Source organism: Tachypleus tridentatus, chromosome 7 (assembly GCF_004210375.1).
Source record: "Tachypleus tridentatus isolate NWPU-2018 chromosome 7, ASM421037v1, whole genome shotgun sequence".
In the NCBI taxonomy this organism is placed as follows: Eukaryota; Metazoa; Arthropoda; class Merostomata; order Xiphosura; family Limulidae; genus Tachypleus; species Tachypleus tridentatus.
The window spans coordinates 113,076,262-113,102,531 of record NC_134831.1 but is presented as its reverse complement, the minus strand read 5'-3'; the positions used below and the strand labels follow the sequence as shown (position 1 = coordinate 113,102,531).

General features: G+C 34.3%; 1 protein-coding gene across 1 annotated transcript in view; it reads left to right on the top strand.

The window, feature by feature from the left end:
- Positions 1 to 18,966, top strand: part of LOC143256420 (embryonic protein UVS.2-like) — a 35,334-nt gene extending 16,368 nt beyond the window's left edge. Inside the window, exon 3 of the mRNA XM_076513637.1 lies at positions 17,255 to 18,966. Coding sequence (XP_076369752.1) covers positions 17,255 to 17,460 — 206 coding nt within the window. The 3' untranslated portion in view covers positions 17,461 to 18,966. The remainder of the gene's footprint in view (positions 1 to 17,254) is intronic.
- Positions 18,967 to 26,270: the final 7,304 nt, after the last annotated feature.

Sequence of the window (26,270 nt, the reverse complement as noted above, 5' to 3'; positions counted from 1 at the left end):
TCAGTTACTGTCATGCCTAAATTTTGCAAAATACTTGACACTGTCAGGCTTAAAATGAAATATAGGTTAGATTACCTTCACGTTGCTGTAATAGGTAAAGATCTATAGGATTTAATCCTTTTTTCAAAATTTCTGGTTGATTTGGTGATTAGTTTCTTAATATACCACTAATACCAATAATTCATTGTTGTTGTTTGTTCACTTCCAATGCTCCCCTCAATAGATCAGCGATAAGACAGACGGATTATTACGTAAGCATTTGGGTTTTGATATTCGCGGTGAATAGACAACAAATAGCTCATTGTGTAACTTTGTATTTAACAACAGTCAAAACAAAGCCTCTTACAATATTGATATTTTAAGTATGAATGGCCCTAAGACACACACAGGCTAAAAATCCAGGCTAAATATGCTTATTGATAAGGTATAGCCATCCGTAATCTTGAAGTCCTGACTATAAGGAAAAGCAACTAATTAGAAACACCCACTGCAAAAAGGATCTTGACCATCTCCTTGAATTGAATAACGAGACTGGCTGTCACTTTTATTATGCACCACAAATGAAGGTGCGAAATGTGTTCAACAGCACCATCGGAGGGAGGGAGGATATGTGTCTCGAATCGTGGATCTTTCGTCCGTAATCCGACGCACTAACCACCAGGTTATTTTTGTGGATCTTTCGTCCGTAATCCGACGCACTAACCACCAGGTTATTTTTGTGGATCTTTCGTCCGTAATCCGACGCACTAACCACCAGGTTATTTTTGTGGATCTTTCATCCACAATCCGACGCACTAACCACCAGGTTATTTATGTGGATCTTTCATCCGCAATCCGACGCACTAACCACCAGGTTATTTATGTGGATCTTTCATCCGCAATCCGACGCACTAACCACCAGGTTATTTTTGGCTTTTCCAAGTCTGCTTGACTTCGTGTGCAGTAAGGTGTGTTTCTAGTAAAAAATGTTGTGTTCGTGGCAAAAATGTGTACTTAAGCTCTATCAAAATAGTTGTATTACATTAATTAATGTCTTAGTTTAATGAGTGAGAAAGCCTTCAGTAACAAGTTTTATTTACCTCCATATTTCATAACAAAAGTAACTGTACGTGTTTCTCTGTATTATAATACACCCTACGTTATGACACGTTCCACAAACACATTGTTACTGAAAATGTCAAATATTTCACTCGTTTAATATAACAATTTCATTTTCTGGCAAAAAACTGGAAAACTACCAAACAGTTTTACGAGTATTATGTAGAAAGTACTTTGCATTCAGCTGTTCTATTGGAGTTGTTCTAAGTCTTGAAATATTGTGTTTTATGTAAAAAGTACGTTACGTATTGGTGTTCTGTTGGAGTTGTTCTATGTCGTGAAAGATTGTGTTTTATGTAAAAAGTACGTTACGTATTGGTGTTCTGTTGGGGTTGTACTGTGTCTTGAAATATTGTGTTTTATGTAAAAAGTACGTTACGTATTGGTGTTCTGTTGGGGTTGTACTGTGTCTTGAAATATTGTGTTTTATGTAAAAAGTACGTTACGTATTGGTGTTCTGTTGGGGTTGTACTGTGTCTTGAAAGATTGTGTTTTATGTAAAAAGTACGTTACGTATTGGTGTTCTGTTGGGGTTGTACTGTGTCTTGAAATATTGTGTTTTATGTAAAAAGTACGTTACGTATTGGTGCTCTGTTGGAGTTGTTCCATGTCTTGAAAGATTGTATTTTATGTAAAAAGTACGTTACGTATTGGTGTTCTGTTTGGGTTGTACTGTGTCTTGAAAGGTTGTGTTTTATGTAAAAAGTACGTTACGTATTGGTGTTCTGTTGGGGTTGTACTGTGTCTTGAAAGATTGTGTTTTATGTAAAAAGTACGTTACGTATTGGTGTTCTGTTGGAGTTGTTCTATGTTGTGAAATATTGTGTTTTATGTAAAAAGTACGTTACGTATTGGTGTTCTGTTTGGGTTGTACTGTGTCTTGAAGGGTTGTGTTTTATGTAAAAAGTACGTTACGTATTGGCGTTCTGTTGGGGTTGTACTGTGTCTTGAAAGATCAGGTTTTATGTAAAAGCACGTTACGTATTGGTGTTCTGTTTGGGTTGTACTGTGTCTTGAAAGGTTGTGTTTTATGTAAAAGTAAGTTACGTATTGGCGTTCTGTTGGGGTTGTACTGTGTCTTGAAAGATTGTGTTTTATGTAAAAAGTACGTTACGTATTGGTGTTCTGTTTGGGTTGTACTGTGTCTTGAAAGGTTGTGTTTTATGTAAAAAGTACGTTACGTATTGGCGTTCTGTTGGGGTTGTACTGTGTCTTGAAAGATTGTGTTTTATGTAAAAAGCACGTTACGTATTGGTGTTCTGTTTGGGTTGTACTGTGTCTTGAAAGGTTGTGTTTTATGTAAAAAGTACGTTATGTATTGGTGTTCTGTTGGGGTTGTACTATGTCTTGAAAGATTGTGTTTTATGTAAAAATTACGTTACGTATTGGTGTTCTGTTGGGGTTGTACTGTGTCTTGAAAGATTGTGTTTTATGTAAAAAGTACGTTACGTATTGGTGTTCTGTTGGGGTTGTACTATGTCTTGAAAGATTGTGTTTTATGTAAAAAGTACCTTACGTATTGGAGTTCTGTTGGGGTTGTTCCTCATTTGGTTTGGAAAATTAATCAACGTGTTCACGTATGTTGATGTGCTTATTGAAATGGAAAAAAGCACAAATGTTTACTGAGTGAAATATGTGTCTCCATTGCTCAAGTTATAGACGTCAAAAGGACAAAGAACGTGTTCATAGCCAATAAAATGAAACCTATCGGTGAATTTGTGAAACACCGAGGTTGGTCATGATTTCTTGGTAGATAATGTATTTCTTGTCTCTGTTACTACCGTGTCCTTTCAAACAACTGAGAAATATATTCAGACAAATTGCCTGAAATAATGGTGATCAATCAAGATAGGTTCTGCTTGAAATGAAGACATATCAAGACGTATGATAATATAAAAATCAATGATATGTTAAAGTTCATAAACGACAGACGATAAAATGGGTAAAGCTTTTTTTTTATATCGCAACCGCCGATTTTCGGTTGGATGTGACTTGCAACACAAAACGTTCCTTACTTTAATAAACATGTTCAGCCATATTGTTATTATTATTACCTAACGTTACAATCTACTCATTAGACGACCCGACTTGAAAAATCTCAAGAAGTGTAAGAAAGGTTTAATATGCAAATTTTATCAGTATGTATCTGTGTTGTTTTCTAATGATTCGGGCTCTAGATATTCAGTACTCTAGCAAAGCGGGAACACGTCTTTTGATTTTGTGATTGTTAAATGTTTCTACAAGACAACAATTTCAAAAAATTAAGAGAACAACAATAACAAAGAAACATTGTTTTGAAACAAGTAACTTGTTAGCATGTTAGCCGCTTAGTTTCGTTTTGTTTTTTACAAGGATACTGAGGTTATCTGCCACCGTCCCTAACTTTGAACTACTGACCAGAGATACCATCCACGCTGACGAACTGATCATCTGTTTGTAATTATGCACAAAGCTACACAACGAGCTAACTTTAACCTGCTCACCGAAGGTATCGAAATCTGATTTCTATTGTTGTATGTTCGTGGACATTCTGCAACTGCGAAGGGGGGAAAACTCTTTGTTTTGTTTTAGAGCACACTATCTACTGTATCTATCGCATAAAATCGAATCGCAGATTTTAACGTTGTAATTCCATAGACTTATTGCTGTTTTGTTTGGAAAAACTGACTGTCACTCTTATAATGCACCAAGTTGAAATGCGAGAAATATTTTCTGGTGTCGCCAGAGCCGTTTTATCTAATGGGAAAACGAGTCCAGGGCCCACCAGGCTTTGCGAATATAATAATCTATAATAATAAAAGGGCGTGTCTGTTAGTCTGTGTGTGACCTCTATAGCTCAAAGAGAAAATAGCCTAGAAACACACATACTAAGTGGATCCTGAGGCTGTGTACCTGGGTATTATTACTTATCTATGTACGTGCGCATCTTTTTTTTATATAAACTAGCGAAAACCGACATAGAAAAGAAGTGGTTCTTTATATTACAAATAGAAATTGCATACAGCAAGACACACAGGTATTTGTCTGCGTACGCCTGTGCGCGTCTGGTGTAAACGTAACCGCCATAGCTCTCAAAGGTGGTGAGGAAGTGGCCAATAATATTCTACACATGTCCACTAAATTTCATCATAATCCGATAATATTCTACACATGCCCACTGAGTTTCATCATAATCCAATAATATTCTACACATGTCCACTAAGTTTCACCATAATCCAATAATATTCTACACATGTCCACTAAGTTTCATCATAATCCGAGTTATAGAGCAAAACTAGTGTGAAAAGTCTGTTGCCATGTGAACATGTTTTTTTTCTGGAATTTCGTGGCCTTAACTTTCCAACACCTAATCACCTCTAAATATGGTCATAGTCCAAATGTATACCAACTTTCGTCCAAATCTGCACATCCGTTTTCGAGAAACCTTGCTGAGAATCACACATAGGGTTGAAAACATAACCTCGTAACCATGGGATTGCTAAATAATTTCGCACAGTTTGAAATTACCTAACCAGCGTAAATAAATCAAACGATAAAATAATAATACTTGCAGAGCTCTTCGCTATGTATGAATTATTTCTTCTTTACTGAACTTTATACAGTAGGGTAAGGAAGATAAAAATTAACATGTAATGATAACGCGAGGTTGCAGCACTTGTTTTGGTATTATTTCACCTTTGTACCTAAACGTTATAGCCTTAAACAAATTAAATAATTTCTCTGCTTATTGTTATAAGTACACCAAATTGAAACATATAAGCATAAACTTATGTTTTTCAGTTTCACTGGCTACACTACTTTCATGATACGATAACTTATAACAGACATTATATCTGCTTGAGTAATTGCTCTTGAAAACGTAAAATACAGTTTTAGATCAATAGAAATACTGCGTATACTTATATTATTGTAAACAAATTGCGCGTACACTTGATTAGAGCGTTTAATATATCTGTTTATTACAATAACTTAGTCATCAAATTTAGCTAATTTGTATAACCTTAGTCGATAGACTTGCTGGGTCGCGGAACCTCGTGGGATATTTCGGGTTTAAGGCGAAACTATTGTTAATAGCGAGGTACCCAAATTATAAAACCGTACATTATAATCTTTATAAGTAATATAGTTTGAGCACTATATTTGATTATCTTTAGTGGTTAATAGATATATGTGTTTATTTATTGTATATGTAAGTAGCTTGGTTTAACCAGAAGTTAGAGATAATCCATTATGAGCGTATGTTAGCATCTCTCATCCAAACTTAACAGGCCGGATTACTGTAACTTACGGTATGGTAAATGGAAAATGTCCAACGGCGAACGCAGGCTATTTTGGTTTAGGATTTTTACCTGCGAACGGGTGTAAATAGAGAATACGTCCACCTTGTTTTAACCTTGAATTTAAATATTTGATCAATAAATTAGGGTACGTAATTAGTGAGGTTATTATGAGGTTAATAAAAACAAAGGAAGGAGAACATTACTTAACTTCCTCAGTTATAAATAGTTCTTGATTCTGTAATGTGTAACATCAACTAGTCATGTGTGTATGTGTGTGTGTGGCTTGAATTTCGCGCAAAGCTACAGGAGTGCTATCTGCACTTGTAAGGTTAGAGGGAAGACAGCTAGTCATCACCATCCACCGCCAGCTCTTGAGCTACTCTTTTATCAACGAATAGTGGGATTGACCGCCACATTATAACGCCCCCACGGCTTAAAGGGCGAGCGTGTTTGGTGTGACCGGAATTCGAACCCTCGACCCTCAGAGTACGAGTCGAGTGCCTTAACCACCTGGTCATGCCGTGCTGTATGTGTGTGTTTTCTTATAGCAAAGCCACATCGGGCTATCTGCTGAGTACACCGAGGGAAATCGGACTCCTGATTTTAGCGTTGTAAGTTCGTAAACATACCCCTGTACCAGCGGGGGACTCAGCTAGTCATATTAACGTAATATGGATTTTAAGTTTAGGCTCTTAAAATTAAACACGGTTTGGTTTGTTTTGAATTTCGCACAAAGCTACACGAGGGCTATCTGCGTTGGCCGTCCCTAACTTAGCAATATAAAATTTAAGGGAAGGCAGCTAATCATCACTACCCACCGCCAACTCTTCGCTACTCTTTTACCAACGAATAGTGGGATTGAACATCACATTATATAATCCCCACGGCTGAAAGGGCGAGCATGTTTGGTGTGTCGAGGATTCGAACCTGTGACCCTCGGATTACAAGCCGAGTGCCTTAATCACCTGGCCAACACGGTTTGGAGATTGTACTAATATACTGTCATGAGATAATAAGAAATACAAACATTTTTTATTACATTATTTGTGTTTTTTAGATCAAAGTCACATTGGACTATTTACTATATCCACTTCGGGGAATCTAACTCCGGATTTTAGAGTTGTGATTGCTTAGACAATTATTGTTTTCTTACCAGGTGACTGTGAATACGGTCCAAAGTTCAGACATTTGTTGAAAATTAAATATAAGGTCAATACCGTTATCACATTATTACAAAATTCACGTATGATAGTGAGCTGCCCGTACCGTTATTACAAAACTCACGTATGAAAGAGAGCTGCCCGTACCGTTATCACGTTATCTCAGTATGATAGTGAGCTGCCCGTACCGTTATTACAAAACTCATTATGATAGTGAGCTGCCTGTACCGTTATTACAAAACTCATTATGATAGTGAGCTGCCCGTACCGTTATTACAAACCTCAGTATGATAGTGAGCTGCCCGTACCGTTATTACAAACCTCAGTATGATAGTGAGCTGTCCGTACCGTTATTACAAACCTCAGTATGATAGTGAGCTGCCCGTACCGTTATTACAAGACTCAGTATGATAGTGAGCTGCCCGTACCGTTATTACAAAACTCAGTATGATAGTGAGCTTCCCTGAGCCTACTGATTAGTACACGTGTACTACCAATTCTAACGTTTATATTTTGCGTTCCTTTGCCTCGAAAATACGTTTCACACTTTAGGAAATTGACGCATTCCAAGACTGACCATCAAAATCAATAAGTTATTCTGTTACGTAGTACGGCGTGAGGATCATTTATTGGATAAGTTTGTTTGTTTTTTTAAATTTCGCACAAAGCTGCTCGAGGGCTATCTGTGCTAGCCGTCCCTAATTTAGCAGTGTAAGACTAGAGGGAAGGCAGCTAGTCATCACCACCCACCGCCAACTCTTGAGCTACTCTTTTACCAACGAATAGTGGGATTGACCGTCCATTATAACGCTCCCACGGCTGAAAGGGCGAGCATGTTTGGCGCGACCGGGATGCGAACCCGCGACCCTCAGATTACGAGTCGCACGCCTTAACACGCTTGGCCATGCCGGGCCTATTGGATAAGATAGAGGCAAAAAAGTGACTCGCTTTTGGTGTGTTTTTAATAGATTAGGAAATTATAGGAAATTGGAGTAAGTGGTAACTATCCTTGTTCAACTGTTGAAGAGATTACAAAACCCTTTTGATCATGAGTCGTTTTAATTTGATATAAATGAAAAAAGGAGTTCAAAGTTAGAAATAGAAGTTAATTTGGCGTGAGTTTAAGAAAATAATATAAAAGTAAAAAATACAAAGAAAGACCAGGTAATGTGAGAGAGAATGAATAAACCGAAAGAGGCGAAACCAGAAAATAACATACTGCCACTAGGACACAAAAACTAGTTTTTAACTCATGTTTTAATGAACATAGTAACCAATAGAACAATCCTATACTTCCAAAGAGATCGTAACATAATCAGAAAAAAATACCTGAATAGTTGACGGTGAATGTCTCCTCGACTCTGTCAGTTCAAACCAAAGAATGGTTATGTGCGAAAAAGGTTTATTTTTGTGGAAAGTTTTTAAATAAAATTGTTTCCTACTGTTAGTGTATATTTAGAAAACATCATGAAATTATTGCTTAAAAATGTTTCATCTAATCGTGTTCACATTCGCCATTCTATATTAATGTTTAAACATGTTTCTTGTAACCATATTAACACTCATCATTATTAATGTTTAAACATGTTTCTTGTAACCATATTAACACTCACCATTATTAATGTTTAAACATGTTTCTTGTAACCATATTAACACTCACCATTATTAATGCTTGAAGATGTTTCTTGTAACCATATTAACACTCATCATAATTAATGTTTAAACATGTTCCTTTTAACCATATTAACACTCACTATTATTAATGTTTGAAGGTGTTTCTTGTAACCATATTAACACTCACCATTATTAATGTTTGTAGATGTTTCTTGTAACCATATTAACACTCACCATTATTAATGCTTGAAGATGTTTCTTGTAACCATATTAACACTCATCATAATTAATGTTTAAACATGTTCCTTTTAACCATATTAACACTCACCATTATTAATGTTTGAAGATGTTTCTTGTAACCATATTAACACTCACCATTATTAATGTTTGAAGATGTTTCTTGTAACCATATTAACACTCATCATAATTAATGTTTAAACATGTTTCTTGTAACCATATTAACACTCATCATTATTAATGTTTAAACATGTTTCTTGTAACCATATTAACACTCATCATAATTAATGTTTAAACATGTTCCTTTTAACCATATTAACACTCACCATTATTAATGTTTGAAGATGTTTCTTTTAACCATATTAACACTCACCATTATTAATGTTTGAAGATGTTTCTTGTAACCATATTAACACTCACCATTATTAATGCTTGAAGATGTTTCTTGTAACCATATTAACACTCATCATAATTAATGTTTAAACATGTTTCTTTTAACCATATTAACACTCACCATTATTAATGTTTGGAGATGTTTCTTGTAACCATACTGATACTGAAACTCACCATTATTAATGATTAAAGATGTTCCTTGTAACCATACTGACACTCACCATTATTAATGTTTAAAGATGTTCCTTGTAATCATACTGACACTCACCATTATTAATGTTTAAAGATGTTCCTTGTAACCATACTGACACTCACCATTATTAATGTTTAAAGATGTTCCTTGTAATCATACTGACACTCACCATTATTAATGTTTAAAGATGTTCCTTGTAACCATACTGACACTCACCATTATTAATGTTTAAAGATGTTCCTTGTAACCATACTGACACTCACCATTATTAATGTTTAAAAATGTTCCTTGTAACCATACTGATACTGGTCATCCTTTATTTTTCAGTATGTTTAAGACCTAACAAATGGTTAATTATTTATGTTTAACTTTATGGATGTTTTGAATAGTTAGCGCAGTTATTTTAATTAATTTATGTATTTATTTGTTTTTCTATCATGTTCACTCTAGTCACGTTATTAATTCTGTACAGCTAAAAATAATTTTCCAAAAGACTGTTGAAAAATGTTTTAGTAGGGTCTTATAACCAGTTTCGGGTTGATTGCATCGTTTAAAATTCACTGTAAGCTAAGCCTTGATATTGCACAACGTTTGCATTTGAAAAAAAAAATCCGATTTTTAAATGAAAATCTCATAATCTGTGTGCAGAAAAGAAAACCTACTTTTACATACACACTGGACTATCTGCACTGTGTCCACCACGTGTATCGTAAACTGCTTTTGAGACACGAAACTGTGCCACTAGGGGAGTAGCACATGTATACATATACCTGTAGTTTAGAGTTTAGATAGTCTGCGTAGTAATATCAGATCGCATAGTGCTTGTTTTTAGGGGTGTTGTTTGTTTATACTGTTTTAACGGTTTCTTTTGTTGGACTATTTCTTAAGGATTATTTGGTAGGAAAATGGTGTAGAGTACAGTCATATTAATAATAAAGAAAACGTTTCATTTCTTTGACCACAAGTCTTACAACTTGTTTTCACAAATTAACGACAGGTTTAAATTAACAAAAAATGCTAATTAATCACATCTCACGCTCCCAGTACTTCACTGAAACACAAGTTTATTATCTTCAGTGTATGCAGCAGACACAACCTGCTAATACAATAATCAATCAACAAAAAACATTCACCTATCAATCACGCCACATTAAAACTCCCTCTAGCCAAACAAAATATAGACATCTAAATAACAGAAAAAAAAAACACATAGCTAACAACATTGCATACAACTATTTGATTAATTGTATTCCTAGTTATAAGTACACTGTACGTCTGGGGATGTTAACTAAGATATTTCTCTATAAAGTTTCAGTTGACAACGACGCTGTTTACAATTGAAAAATCAACAAGTAGTGAACTTGCAGAAAGAGAAAACTGTTACACTTTCTTGAAGTTATTGCTCTATCTATCTCTCTCGTCAAATTTATTTTAATTCAAATTAGTCATTCGTTCCTGCTTTGTTTGTTTGTTTGTTTGTTTTGGAATTTCGCACAAAGCTACTCGAGGGCTATCTGTGCTAGCCGTCCCTAATTTAGCAGTGTAAGGCTAGAGGGAAGGCAGCTAGTCATCACCACCCACCGCCAACTCTTGGGCTACTCTTGTACCAACGAATAGTGGGATTGACCGTCACATTATAACGTCCTCACGGCGAGCATGTTTGGCGCGACTCGGGCGCGAACCCGCGACCCTCAGAGTACGAAGCGCACGCCTTAACGCGCTAGGCCATGCCATGCCCTCGTTCCTGCCAGATATAAACAGTCAGAGTAACCTCAGTGTGAAAAGGAATTGATAGTTGAAACTCTGTGGTTTTACTGGGAGACTGGAATAAGCTTTTAGATTTACAAAAATAGTGTAGACACAACAACAAAATGGAAGTAACAAACTAAAAAGTAAATCCTCTTTTGTTTTCACCAGTACATAGAAAACCAGTTAGTGTGTGAACATGAAACGGACACGTTGAGCAAATATAGGTTTCCCCTTAATAACTTAACAAAAAACCTATCTTGTTAATATGCAATTTAAATAATAAAACACATGTCTCTACTCAGACAGACGCTTTTCATATTTAAAGAAAAAATGTATTACTGAACGACGTTTCATTCAAAAAATGTATCGCAAGAAAAACGTATCACTTACACGGTATGTCAGTGGAAGAGTGTATAGTAAAAACAGTGTACTATTTACACGGTATGTCAGTGGAAGAATGTATTGTAAAAGCAATGTACTATTTACACGGTATGTCAGTGGAAGAGTGTATAGTAAAAACAGTTTACTATTTACACGGTATGTCAGGGGAAGAGTGTATAGTAAAAACAGTGTACTATTTACACGGTATGTCAGTGGAAGAGTGTATAGTAAAAACAGTGTACTATTTACACGGTATGTCAGTGGAAGAATGTATTGTAAAAGCAATGTACTATTTACACGGTATGTCAGTGGAAGAATGTATTGTAAAAGCAATGTACTATTTACACGGTATGTCAGTGGAAGAGTGTATAGTAAAAACAGTTTACTATTTACACGGTATGTCAGGGGAAGAGTGTATAGTAAAAACAGTGTACTATTTACACGGTATGTCAGTGGAAGAATGTATTGTAAAAGCAATGTACTATTTACACGGTATGTCAGTGGAAGAGTGTATAGTAAAAACAGTGAACTATTTACACGGTATGTCAGTGGAAGAGTGTATAGTAAAAACAGTGAACTATTTACACGGTATGTCAGTGGAAGGGTGTATAGTAAAAACAGTGTACTATTTACACGATATGTCAGTGGAAGAGTGTATAGTAAAAACAGTGTACTATTTACACGGTATGTCAGTGGAAGAGTGTATAGTAAAAACAGTGTACTATTTACACGGTATGTCAGTGGAAGAGTGTATAATAAAAACAGTGTACTATTTACAAGGTATGTCAGTGGAAGGGTGTATAGTAAAAACAGTGTACTATTTACACGGTATGTCAGTGGAATAGTGTATTCTAAAAACAGTGTACTATTTACACTGTATGTCAGTGGAGGAGTGTATAGTAAAAACAGTGAACTATTTACACGGTATGTCAGTGGAAGAGTGTATTGTAAAAACAGTGTACTATTTACACGGTATATCAGTGGAAGAGTGTATTGTAAAAACAGTGTACTATTTACACGGTATATCAGTGGAAGAGTATACAGTAAAAACAGTGTACTATTTACACTGTATGTCAGTGGAAGAGTGTATTGTAAAAACAGTGTACTATTTACACTGTATGTCAGTGGAAGAGTGTATAGTAAACACAGTGTACTATTTACACGGTATGTCAGTGGAAGAGTGTATTGTAAAAACAGTGTACTATTTACACGGTATGTCAGTGGAAGAGTGTATAGTAAAACAGTGTACCGTTTACACGGTATGTCAGTGGAAGAGTGTATTGTAAAACAGTGTACCATTTACACGCTATGTCAGTGGAAGAGTGTATAGTAAAAACAGTATACTATTTACACGATATGTCAGTGGAAGAGTGTATTGTAAAAACAGTGTACTATTTACACGGTATGTCAGTGGAAGAGTGTACAGTAAAAACAATGTACTATTTACACGGAATGTCAGTGGAAGAGTGTATAGTAAAAACAGTTTACTATTTACACGGTATGTCAGTGGAAGAGTGTATTGTAAAAACAGTGAACTATTTACACGGTATGTCAGTGGAAGAGTGTATTGTAAAAACAGTGAACTATTTACACGGTATGTCAGTGGAAGAGTGTATTGTAAAAACAGTATACTATTTACACGGTATGTCAGTGGAAGAGTGTATAGTAAAAACAGTGTAATATTTACACGGTATGTCAGTGGAAGAGTGTATTGTAAAAACAGTGTACTATTTACACGGTATGTCAGTGGAAGAGTGTATTGTAAAAACAGTGAACTATTTACACGGTATGTCAGTGGAAGAGTGTATTGTAAAAAACAGTGTACTATTTACAACGATATGTCAGTGGAAGAGTGTATAGTAAAACAGTGTACTATTTTACACGGTGTGTCAGTGGAAGAGTGTATAGTAAAAACAGTGTACTATTTACACGGTGTGTCAGGGGAAGAGTGTATAGTAAAAACAGTGTACTATTTACACGGTATGTCAGTGGAAGAGTGTATTCTAAAAACAGTGTACTATTTACACTGTATGTCAGTGGAAGAGTGTATAGTAAAAACAGTGAACTATTTACACGGTATGTCAGTGGAAGAGTGTATAGTATAAACAGTGTACTATTTACACGGTATGTCAGTGGAATAGTGTATTCTAAAAACAGTGTACTATTTACACTGTATGTCAGTGGAGGAGTGTATAGTAAAAACAGTGAACTATTTACACGGTATGTCAGTGGAAGAGTGTATAGTAAAAACAGTGAACTATTTACACGGTATGTCAGTGGAAGAGTGTATTGTAAAAACAGTATACTATTTACACGGTATGTCAGTGGAAGAGTGTATAGTAAAAACAGTGTACTATTTACACGGTATGTCAGTGGAAGAGTGTATAGTAAAAACAGTGTACTATTTACACGGTATGTCAGTGGAAGAGTGTATTGTAAAACAGTGTACTATTTACACGGTATGTCAGTGAAGAGTGTTTTGTAAAAACAGTGTACTATTTACACGGTATGTCAGTGGAAGAGTGTATAGTAAAAACAGTGAACTATTTACACGGTATGTCAGTGGAAGAGTGTATTGTAAAAACAGTGTACTATTTACACTGTATGTCAGTGGAAGAGTGTATAGTAAAAACAGTGAACTATTTACACGGTATGTCCATGGAAGAGTGTATAGTAAAAACAGTGAACTATTTACACGGTATGTCAGTGGAAGAGTGTATTGTAAAAACAGTGTACTATTTACACGGTATGTCAGTGAAGAGTGTATTGTAAAAACAGTGTACTATTTACACGGTATGTCAGTGGAAGAGTGTATAGTAAAAACAGTGAACTATTTACACGGTATGTCAGTGGAAGAGTGTATTGTAAAAACAGTGTACTATTTACACTGTATGTCAGTGGAAGAGTGTATAGTAAAAACAGTGAACTATTTACACGGTATGTCAGTGGAAGAGTGTATAGTAAAAACAGTGAACTATTTACACGGTATGTCAGTGGAAGAGTGTATTGTAAAAACAGTGTACTATTTACACGGTATGTCAGTGGAAGAGTGTATAGTAAAAACAGTGTACTATTTACACGGTATGTCAGTGGAAGAGTGTATAGTAAAAACAGTGTACTATTTACACGGTATGTCAGTGGAAGAGTGTATTGTAAAAACAGTGTACTATTTACACGGTATGTCAGTGAAGAGTGTATTGTAAAAACAGTGTACTATTTACACGGTATGTCAGTGGAAGAGTGTATAGTAAAAACAGTGTATCGTTTGTTTGTTTATAAGATAAACCATGGATTATCTTCACTAAGCCCACCATAAGCCCGATTTTTAGCATTATAATTACACTGACTTACCGCTGAGTCATTGGGGTGATAAAAAGTACATCACTGATACAATGTATTGTATTATGTATATAATATATACATTAAGTGTATCACTCATTACACAATACACTCAGAAACAGTATGTCCCATGTTTGACTGGAAGGGTGTACTGTACAAACAGAATGTCACTCATACAATGTACCGTACAAACGTTGACCTGTTTGCCCACAAACCCTAGAGAAAATCACTTTTATTTGTTCTTAAAAGCCATGTAATGAAAATAATAAAGTTGTGGTAATTAGCTGGGAAATCACTCCAGCTGATCCCGGGGTTGTATATGGGTAGAAACTCCTTTAAAACAATTTTATACTCTGTTTTTAAAAATAATTTAATAAGATAATATATATAACAAAACTAAAACATTTTAAGCCAACTCGGAGTTCGATCCCTGCAGCGGATACAGGGCTAATTCCCTTTCGTTGAGCTTTTCTAGCCTACTCAGGCTAAACTTGTATTCAAGAGATCCATTTTTGCTTCCTTAGTAATTTTGTGTTGCATTATTGTCGAATACATGTTCATTATATATTTTATAATTGTTGTTTACTTTTGATCCATTGTGGAAATAAGATTAACCACAGAATTGTCTTGTCTGGAAATAACTGAACATTTGCAAAGAAAGTAAAATGGATTACGGTTCCAAGCAGTAAGCTTCCACTATAAAAGAACTTTTGTTATGTTCGTGTTTTTACTGAATGCAAGTCTAAAGAGGTTATAATTTCATTTTATGGGTCGTTATTTAGGTGACATTTGGTTTGTTTGTTTTTTTAATTTCGCGCAAAGCTACTCGAAGGCTATCTGCGCTAGCCGTCCCTAATTTAGCAGTGTAAGACAAGAGGGAAGGCAGCTAGTCATCACCACCCACCGCCAACTCTTTTACCAACGAATAGTGGGATTAACAGTCACATTATAACGCCCTCACGGCTAAAAGGGCGAGCATGTTTGGTACGACCGGGATTCGAACTCGCGACCCTCGGATTACGAGTCGAACGCCTTAACACACTTGGCCATGCCGGACCCGTGACATTTGGAATAATGCGTTTAGTCTTGGGGATCCTTAACTTCGGAAGGGCATTGACTTGTTGGAAGAGGTTCAAATAATGGTTATATGAAATTGTTCCTCAAATGGAGGAAGTTGTCATATGAGGAGAGATGGAACCTCTTTAACTGTTATCTCTTGACAAAACATGAGTTATGGTGATGTGATTAAGGCATTTAAGATTGTAAAGGGAAATAAGGCTGTAGATGTGTCATCTTTTCATATTTAACAGTGAGAACAGTAGAACTTGGGTGACACAAATATAAATTTTGGCAGAGTGGGAATCATCTTCAGCTCAGTTTTATTTTTCAAATAGGATGGTTGGCCTTTGGAACGGGTTACCTTCGGGTGTAATGGAGGCAGTATATTTAAATGCGTTTTAGAGAAAGCATAATTAATGATAAGGGTTAGCTTTAAGTTTCTTTCAAATTTGTTTATTTCAAAAAATAGAACAATCGAGATGGACTAATAGGCCCCATGTTATCACAAAGTATTATTTTAAAAACATCTAACGTAGTTTTCTTTCTTAATGCGGTGAAAGACTGGATTTTCCAATAATACAGTTTTAGCTAAAACTAACGTGGTTATCTCCTGATTAATAAACCTTGAGTACCAAAACGTACCTTTTAACTGAAACACATTTAGCTCACAAAGAAAAGCTGGAGTTCTAAAGCCATGTTGCTCTCCTTATATTGAAATAAATTGGAATTTCAAAGAATGTACTTTTAGTTTAAAGTAATCTGGTTTCTCCCAATAGATAGAAACATAATACACAAAAGAGAATCGATCATTTTAATCTATCATTTTTTGTTCTAATAATGAGGATCAAAACCACAAAGAATACTCAACATTGTTATTTCTTCAGCTTAAACATATTTGCGAAAATTGGGTAAAACATATTTCATTCTTTACAGATAATCAGATAAAGAAAAAAATTTAAATTTTGGGTGAATGATAATGTAAGGTTTAAAACGACAATGTGTCGAGTAGGATATGTTAAAACGATTTTAATACGTAAATCAGCAACTCAATTGACAACAATAGCCAATATAAAGTCGCGATGGAACGTAGTTCCATGATTACATGCTGCTATTGTTTGATGTTTCGTTGGTTGTGTAATATCCTTTACAAAACAGAATATTCAAACACTCAAAACATACAGACGTGTTTAGATCGAATATTTACATTTCTCAAGACAGGGATATACCTTGTACTTCATGTCTACTGAAAACAAAAGAAATATGAATTAACTTGGGGTACCAGAACCATTCAGAAAGAGACTTTAAAAAAGACGTACCTCAGTGTTGGTAAACAAAGTGCAGCGCTTTGTAACTGATGAAAGTCGACGAACATAAAGATCAATGGCGATAAAAACACAACGTGACGGTATTCGACACTATTTTGCAGTGCTTTTGTAAAGATACACGGTCGTTAGACAAATCATTGCCTGACTTAGCGACATGGAGAATAACAATGTGCCACACAGCTAAACGAGTTTTAGGTTTTACTAAAGTAATAATAAAAATCTGAAGTAGTCGTAAGACTGTGAAGTAGGGACATCGAGAGAAGCACCACCTAGTTGTTTAAAGAAGAACAAAATATAATATAGTAATTGTTCACATTAAGTAATATAATGAGTATAAAAGTTAAGTATTGAACACAATCCGCCATGTTACTTTATAAATCCATACTCATAGAATAAAGAATACTCTTTCTTCTTTTTTTTTTCCAGTTGAGATGAATTTCTCAGAGAGCGAGATTACAGGCAGATTTCGAAGTGACTACGCCACCACACGGAAAGGTTTTCTCTTCGTCGTGACGCAGGTTGAATGTTCACAGGAGACGCTGTTCGTAAATAAATCAGACGTGGAAAATTCTTCGGAATCAGACTCAAACAAATACAAGATATTAACTGAAATCAACACGACTTCAACCTAGTTTACAGCTGAGGAAGAGTAAATACGAGTTGGTCTTACTTGAACCTACACAGAAGTTCATTTAAACATTTTTCTCAGATTATGATCCACATACAAATACTTAAGATGGAATTTCTATTAAACCTTTTACTCTTGTTCATTTGATTTAGTTTTTATTTTACTGGGATTTTCCGTGTAACTAGTAATCTTAAATGAAATTTGATACAGTTTGATACGACCACTAATTGCCATACAGTACACCAGAACGATAAATGTATCTTATGTTTTTCAAATACATAGTAAAGTGTATTCGTGCAATGATTGAATTAAGTTGATATGTCACCATATTTTTATTTCAGCTTATCGGTAGTAAATGTTTTATTTATTCATTATTAAAAAGGACTTTGATCCCTCTATCACTAACTGTCCTTCTGATGTTTGATTATTGAATATTATTGTGCTTTTGTTGGTATATCTTTAGATCAAATAACTTTATGTAAGATTGGAAAACTTTTACAGTTCTTAGTCACAGCAGAACAATTTTGAGAGTCTCACGTTATATTATTTTTGGTGGTAAAGTTGGAAGTTTCAAACAATGTACTCATTATAATTTATTATAGGTTTGTAACGTTTGAATAAGAATTTAAACTTTCATTTCTTTCTCTGAACCTATTGCGTGAGGGAACAGTTCAGATGCAAGGACTCATCAGTGGTCAATATTCGTGTTGAGGAATCCAACTGTTTACATAAAGCTGGACAAAACAAAAATTCACTTGATTCGTGAGATGACAAGTCTTCCTTGGTTCACTTGCTTAAAATTAAATCTGAGTGTTGATGGCCACTGTGTGTTAAAATAATGAAGATTTAACACTTGAGGGACAGAACCCCAAATATGAAATTGTTTTATTAAAGGCGATATATAAGCTGTTTTGTTCTTTTAATGTAAAGGTTGTCAAACTGAACCAATTTATCTGAAACGTTTAAAAATACATGTTCTAGCATACTATACCCATTCTTCAAAGAATGTTTCCTCCTATTGTTTCTTTCGCTAAAATTGGTCATTACAACACATTCAGTATTATAAATTGACGCTTCTTATTATCACTCCCACATCTATTGTTTATATCTATTGAAATCTAATATCACAGAGTTAAATATACTGAAGTGAAAAGCTACTTTATCATGAATATTTACAAAATCGCTTAAAAGTAATTGTTTCACAAAGGAATAAAGACAACAAAGTTTAATTTCGAATGAAACTCTTCACAATTTATAATCCTAACGCTTAGTTGATAATCTATGTGTAACTGTGAAAATGTGTTCTGTCAGGTTTAGGCTTAAGATACTTGAAACTGTAAATATGTCGTCACGTATTTTTAGAGATATATTACACAGTAATAACAAGTACTGCACTGTAGAAATTTAGTCGTATTCACTGCAAAAGGTCACATTGTTGTTATCGTCTGTTGTATATCCTAACACAAATTTCTTTTACAGTTTGATTAAATAAATACTAGTACATATAAAAGTCTCGTGAGTTTTAGTACTAATTATTGAACACTAGGGTTTTGTTTAACTCAACAAGCTATTCAAACATAACAAGTCCACTTAAGCATATTTATTAATCAATTACTTTATTTAAACCGAATGACAGGATAAAATAAGTCAGGACTTAAACATATTGGTGGTGAGTTTGGCTTGTTGTGAATTTTTTGCAAAGCTGTGAAGAACTAGAGGGAAGGCAACTAGTCATCACCTCTCACTCTTGGGCTACTCTTTACCAACGAATAATGGGATTGACCGCCACATTATAATGCCTCCATGGGTGAAATGGCGAGCACACTTGATGAGACGGACTGCGAGTCGAACGTCTAACCACCTGACCATTCCAGGTCATTGAGGGAAAAGAAGTTTAACCCATTTTTCGAGATAGCTGGACTCCACAAAATTAGGTTATGTTTCGTACTTTCTTCAATAAAAACACATTGTTCTTATATTTTGAAATGTGCATTTGAAAAGTATAGATACTGTTACGAATTATAATTTATCTCGGACAAGTCTCCGACTTATTATGTTACGAAGAGCCGAAAATTTTAATTTAGAAGTTAACTGAATGCCATTATGTGTGAAATTTATATATTTGACACACATATTTTTCTTTCTTAACACAACTATAATTTAATATACAAACAATAATACAATTTATAATTACGGTTATTACAAATAATAATTAAATATACAAACAAACTTACAAACAATACTGTACCTACTATCTAATCCGAAAAGTGAATATTTTATCGTCGGTTCACGATGATCGAATTAATTCCATGTTAATACTCTTATACTTGGCTGGCCTCACGCCATTTACAAACTGACTTCTCTCCAACGAAGATATCTACTGTTTTCGTAGAAATACCTATATCTGAAGTTATTTCACTAAAGTTAAATGGTTTGTAATATTCGAAATCTATAAAGGTTACTGTTCAAATATCTGTAGTCTTCCGATTAATAAGCGTTTGTCACAGTTATAGCTTTCAAAGTTTACAATATACTAACTGTAGCAAAACAACAATATTGTATTGTCTCTTCACGTTACGTTGGTTACCTCTAACAAATTCAAAGAAAAGCCGAGTCTTTCACAATACACATTTAACAATATAAGTTACATGCACTTTTAAATATATATATTTAAGTAAAAGAAACATCGATATTAAAATAAATATATATATCAGAAAATCCGTTACAACTTATGAGATTGTAATAACCTAAAACTACAAAAATATCTAACAGTTGGAATAATGTCATATGTGAGGGCAGGCTATAAATACTCAATGTAATTATTTTAAATAGTGGACTACATTATACTCAAAATCATTTAATTTTAAACATAAATTATTTTTCAGTTTAATTAGTAGGTAAGATACTTTCAAATATGCCTACATCTGTAATGTAGGCTTTAACTTTCTGTAAATACTGTATGAAAAAAGGATTCTCTTTTTCTGTATTTCTAGCCTCTTTAAGCGTCTTGGGTGATAAAGTGTATTATATACCACCCGATACAAGCTATTGAGCCACCCATTGTTCAAATACGCTTCACCAACAACTTTTTCATCTAATTTAATAAACCAAAATTTTGTTGTTGTTTTTTTGCTACTATCGTTGTTATTAAAACACATATTAAGAATTTTCGTCACACAATGTATTCTATAGACAAGCGTGTATACAATTTTATATTAAGGGCTTGGAATTTTTTTTCGCTCCAGTGGTCTACGCTATCTTGGATTTCTGTTCAGCGCGGCTCCAAGACTATTGAGGTCTGAGGAAAAATTATATTTTTAAATACACCACGTTGAATTCACATATCTTACAAAGATTAAGTTCAAAATACATAATAAAAATATGTGGCATTAACCTACTTGAAATTTATTTTCTTAAAAGAAAATTGAAACCTCAACAAATTGCTTAAATTCTCAGAATCCCTAGCGAATTATACGCGTGCTCGGCTTATTAGTATACGTCGTCTGCTACGGCGCTGTTGTTATTTCTTTATTTGAGTTAGCTTCATTCGAGGCGAGACAAAGTTCTTTCAAGTCTGAATGAATATTTTAAGCCTAAAGGTATACGTCGCTTGACTAGTAAGTATACTTTGTTCTTGTGAGTAATTTAGGCTTATTAGTAGTCATTTAGATTGTGTATTTTTATATTTAGTTATATAAAGTAGCTAATATTATTATACTAACAAAATATAAATACTGTACGTAAGTAAATTAAAATATTTAAAGACGGTTAACACTAGTTTTATTAAACAGTTCTTTCGTCTGGATTTCAAGATTTCAAATATTTGTTTGTAATTAAGCACAAAGCTACACAATGTCTAGCTGTGCTCTGCCCACCACGAGTATCGAAACCAGGATTCTAGCACTGTAAGTGTGCAGACATTCCGTTGTGCCATTGTGGCGCTTCAAGGTGGAACGCAAATTTTTTTAAGACCAAAAATTCCGAGGGATTATAATAAAGTTACATTCCAGGTAATTATTAGAGAACTTATTTGCACCATAAATTCTGAAAGACGATTAAGAGAGACGAAAATGAATTTATAATGTAGATCCTTTAACAACAAAAGTTTAAATTACATTTTAATTACGTAAATAGAAAAAAGAGAGAAAAAAATGATAGATTCTCTCCAAAGTTGTTTTTTTTTATCAAAACTATCTCGAGTTTTGAACTTCACGCCCAATATCTTGTATACTTTAGTCGATCATCTACAAACTATTGTAGGCTGGACCGTATTTTTTAACTTCGCAGGCAGTTCATGTTGTTAACCCTACATTTAGGTAACTAAAATGATGCAATACTAACACAACCGAGCAATCTATTTTATTTATAATTTCTAGTATAATACAAATAACAAAATTAAATTTGAATCGATTTTATTTATAGTTTAAAATATGCAGGAACGTTACCTTTAAAAATAACCACTAAACTCTAAATTGTTCGATCATTAAGCATGCTGAAACGTCAACACTCGATACGCTAAGCTCTATTCTTACGCTAAAATCCACGTATACGTAATAACGATCAATATCATAATGCTTAAAATGGTGATTAGTCCTGAATATACTTCGATAGACCCCAAAGAAACTCATTACGACATCAATCTCAGGCCTCGTTGTGGATGCGAGATCTGCAGGGTTGTATTTCTTTTAAATATCATGTTGCCCTAAATCTTAATAATAATCATTATTACTAATGAACATAAAAAAAAAAACATCGCTGCTCAAAATACTTCAAAATTAAGGTAAAGGATATGCCAAGGCCTACTTCAGTTATCATAAAGTCATTCTATTACTAGTAACGGTTAATGTAGGATTTGGTTTATTTTGAATTTCTCACAAAACTACACGAGGGCTACCTGCGCTAGTCGTCCCTAATTTAGCAGTGTAAGACTAGAGGGAAGACAGCTAGTCCTCACCACCCACCGCCAACTCTTGGGCTACTCTTTTACCAACATATAGTGGGATTGATTGTCACATAATAACGCCCCACGCCTGAAAGGGCGAGCATATTTGGTGCGACGAGGATTCGAACCCGCGGCTCGAAGATTACGATTCAAGTGCCTTAACCACCTGGTCATGCCAGGCCAACAGTTAAGGTTTACAAAATACGTATATTATTCACTAAAAACAACGAAGTCAACGACTAATTTGACTGATTTAGGCCGTGTATAGGCCTACATAATTTATGCAAACAAAAAAAAACAATAACATAGGTTGTGTTTTACTTGTCTTATTATATAAATAAAAGATTAATATTATTTCACTGTATTATAATTTGTTTTAATAACCTGTAACTTTTTTGTGTAGCTGTATATATCTTTATCCTTTATAACTACTATAGCTACCTTTCGTTAGAACCAATGCCCAACCCTCTTGCAATTCTAGTTTAAACACCGTTACATAGTTTAAACTTTTTGTGTATATATGTATTTAGTCAGAGTATAAATTACCTGGTCCAGCATGGCCAGGTGGCTAAGGCGGTCGACAAAAAACATGGTAAACATGCGTCGGTGGACAACATGATCGTTGATGGAGTCGTCACTCTATTTCATGTTCATCCAATAGGCTCTTCAACTAATTTGGGCATGTAAACGGAAGAATGGATTTGAAACCATCTGTATACAAGTTTTTCACTTCTTACATCAACATTTGATATTATAAAATACATTGTCGCCTTTAAAGATTTCTACAGTTCAATAAAACTTTAATGGATATTAAACTTTATTAGAATTAATTGACTAAAGACTATTCAAACTGCTCGGTACATCCGACTTTTTCGTACAAAAACATATCTTGTCTAATGACTAACGAAAAGTGGTAATTAATGGACGATATATCTGAGTCCAGTAAAGCATCTGCGTCATAAACCATTCAAGTCACGGATTTCATTTCAATCTTAGTTTTACACGTCTCCTGATTAGTTTATATTTTTATAATTCTGTGAAAGTGTTCACATATTTCAATTTTATCTCTTATTTTTTCACTATAACTATATAATCACATTGGAAAGAAAAACTCCAGAAATTTCAAACATATCAGAATTGTTAAAAGTAATAATTTAACTACAGTTGTATTTTTTCCACATGCCTCGAAGTTTGTCCATTATGGCTCGAAACCAAAGGTTTATTAAAAATACATTTAAGACCTATATTTTTACCTCCCACAAGTTACTGTCCAATAACTTTCAGTTCAATAACAAAACTTACCTGATTGGGTAGTGGCTTGTGGGAAGTAAAAGACAAATCTGAAATTTTATTTTTTATATACTTCTAATTTTGATCTACAACAAATAAAGTAAGAGGAATAGAAATATGAAAAAAAAACAATTATTTTTTAACTTGTTTATAAAACATTTTTAGGCCTATCCAGTATTGAGTATCCAATATTTTGCCGTTGGCTTTAGACGATTGAACCATCTCTAAATTGTCATTAATTGTATTGTTTTTAGCGGAACCAGCAGATAAGTAAAACAGTTCAATTCTTTAGAATATTCTATGTGGTATGGAGACTGTAGTTTATCAAACATAAAGTTCAAATATCCTAAGTTAACTTGATCAAATCTGCCATTTAATTTAGTTCTGTTTACATTGTTTATAATTCAGACTTGTTTCTTTCTCTCCCCTATTATGAAGAAATATCTAGAACCGATTTATCGATCAATCCGAGTTAAAGTATGAATCATTATCTTGAGGAATTACCATTTCTGGAAATTGCATGTTCCCTCACGTGCTCACGAAGACATCCAATTATAGCAACGCAGGCCAGTGATATTTCTAAATGACGTTGAAACGGTCAGATATAGAGAATTTTTCTTGAAAGTAAAAATAATTCTGAATTCTTACAAGGGACTTATATACACGAACATGTTGTTTCCTTGGGTGCACATGTTTATTAACTCCATACTTGTATCTTTATTACCAGTTCAGCGCAAGAGATTTGAGCCACTTTTTTGTTGTTCAGTTGGGGTGGAAACAGAGGTTTTTTTCACACGTTTTTCTACAAACTTTGTAAGGAAACTAATCTTAAATAAAAATAACTATTATAGAGTTCCTCTGTGGCATTAAAATTGAATTTGTATATTTTTTACTTAATACAAGTTTCATTGTTTTACTATATTCGCAAGTGCAAGTTTTCGATTTACGGAGGTTTGACTAATTCATTGTATTCGCGAGTTCTAATTTTGTTCACATTCATTAATAGTTTAACAATAGTGCATTATTTTAGACATTACTGTGATTTCTATGTTACGTAGTGTGCTCCATTTTAAGAATTCTGTCGCTACGGGCCACAATCTGTTTATCCAGGGTTCATGTAATCCAACTTCCATTTGAATGTTAAGTACTCTACATTTATATAATACAAGTAATCAGTTCTACGGCTCACTAACCATGAAAAGTTATTTATTTTATCATAAATGTACATGGAAATCGAAGATTATTCAGTTATTCATAATTGTAAATATACTTTAACATTCTGCATCTCCAAGTTCATCTTCAATTGCTTTTTGGAAGTAAGTGTGTTCGTTTTCTTACAGCAAAACCACATCGGGCTATTTGCTGAATCCACCGAAATCGAACCCCTAATTTTAGCGTTGTAAATCCGTAGACTTGCCGCTCTTCGGAAGTTCATTTAATGAAGAAAGAAAGAAATTCGGTAGAGTAGGTCACAGGAAACTTTGTACAATGGAAGGCAACTGCTTGTTGTGGAGACGCAAGTGCAGAGCACAACGTTTCGAAAGACTTCCGCCTTTCGTCTTCAACATAAAGTTTCATCATGAATACTCTGCCTAAACAAAGAAGGTAACAGGAAATTTAATAATTTGGTTACTAATAGTTCATTATTTAAAAGAAAATTATACTACGTGAGGAGTAGTTGTTACCTTCTCTTCAAATCGTGGAAGACATATTTGAGGGGTAACTTAAAATTACTTTGTATTTGTTCACTAGCAAATAGTTCAGATATGAGCGGCGTTGCTCGTTCACCATCAGTACTCGTTTTCAACTACCTTGAAATAAAGTAGAAATAACTGCAGAAAATTTGCTATCGGTGTCGCATAACATCCCAGTATTAAGCACAAGTGAGCGTCTCCACTCGTGTTTAAATCACAAATTATCTCTTGCCACACCCCTATTATTAGAGCCTAGTACAAAACACAGGTGCCAAATAAAGGAAATATGTAAGAAATCTGAGCTGGTTCCTAGCTCGATCTCCGCGTGAAAGATATCGTTTTATAGCTATTTTATTAACTAAAACCTTCCCAATAAGTTCTGACCAAAGTTCCCTAAAAATTAACCAAATAGTAAGTTTAGCTATTTCAATATACTGTTCTTACGAGCATTATGAAAATTCATAACTAATTATATTAATAAAAAATGGTGCAGGTGCTGCCATGTATACAAGAGAACACATGGTATATCTGTTCACAGCCACTAGTTTTCAATCACTAAAGAAGAGAACACGTGGTATATCTGTTCACAGCCACTAGTTTTCAATCACTAAAGAAGAGAACACATGGTATATCTATTCACAGCCACTAGTTTTCAATCACTAAAGAAGAGAACACATGGTATATCTATTCACAGCCACTAGTTTTCAATCACTAAAGAAGAGAACACATGGTATATCTGTTCACAGCCACTAGTTTTCAATCACTAAAGAAGAGAACACATGGTATATCTGTTCACAGCCACTAGTTTTCAATCACTAAAGAAGAGAACACATGGTATATCTGTTCACAGCCACTAGTTTTCAATCACTAAAGAAGAGAACACATGGT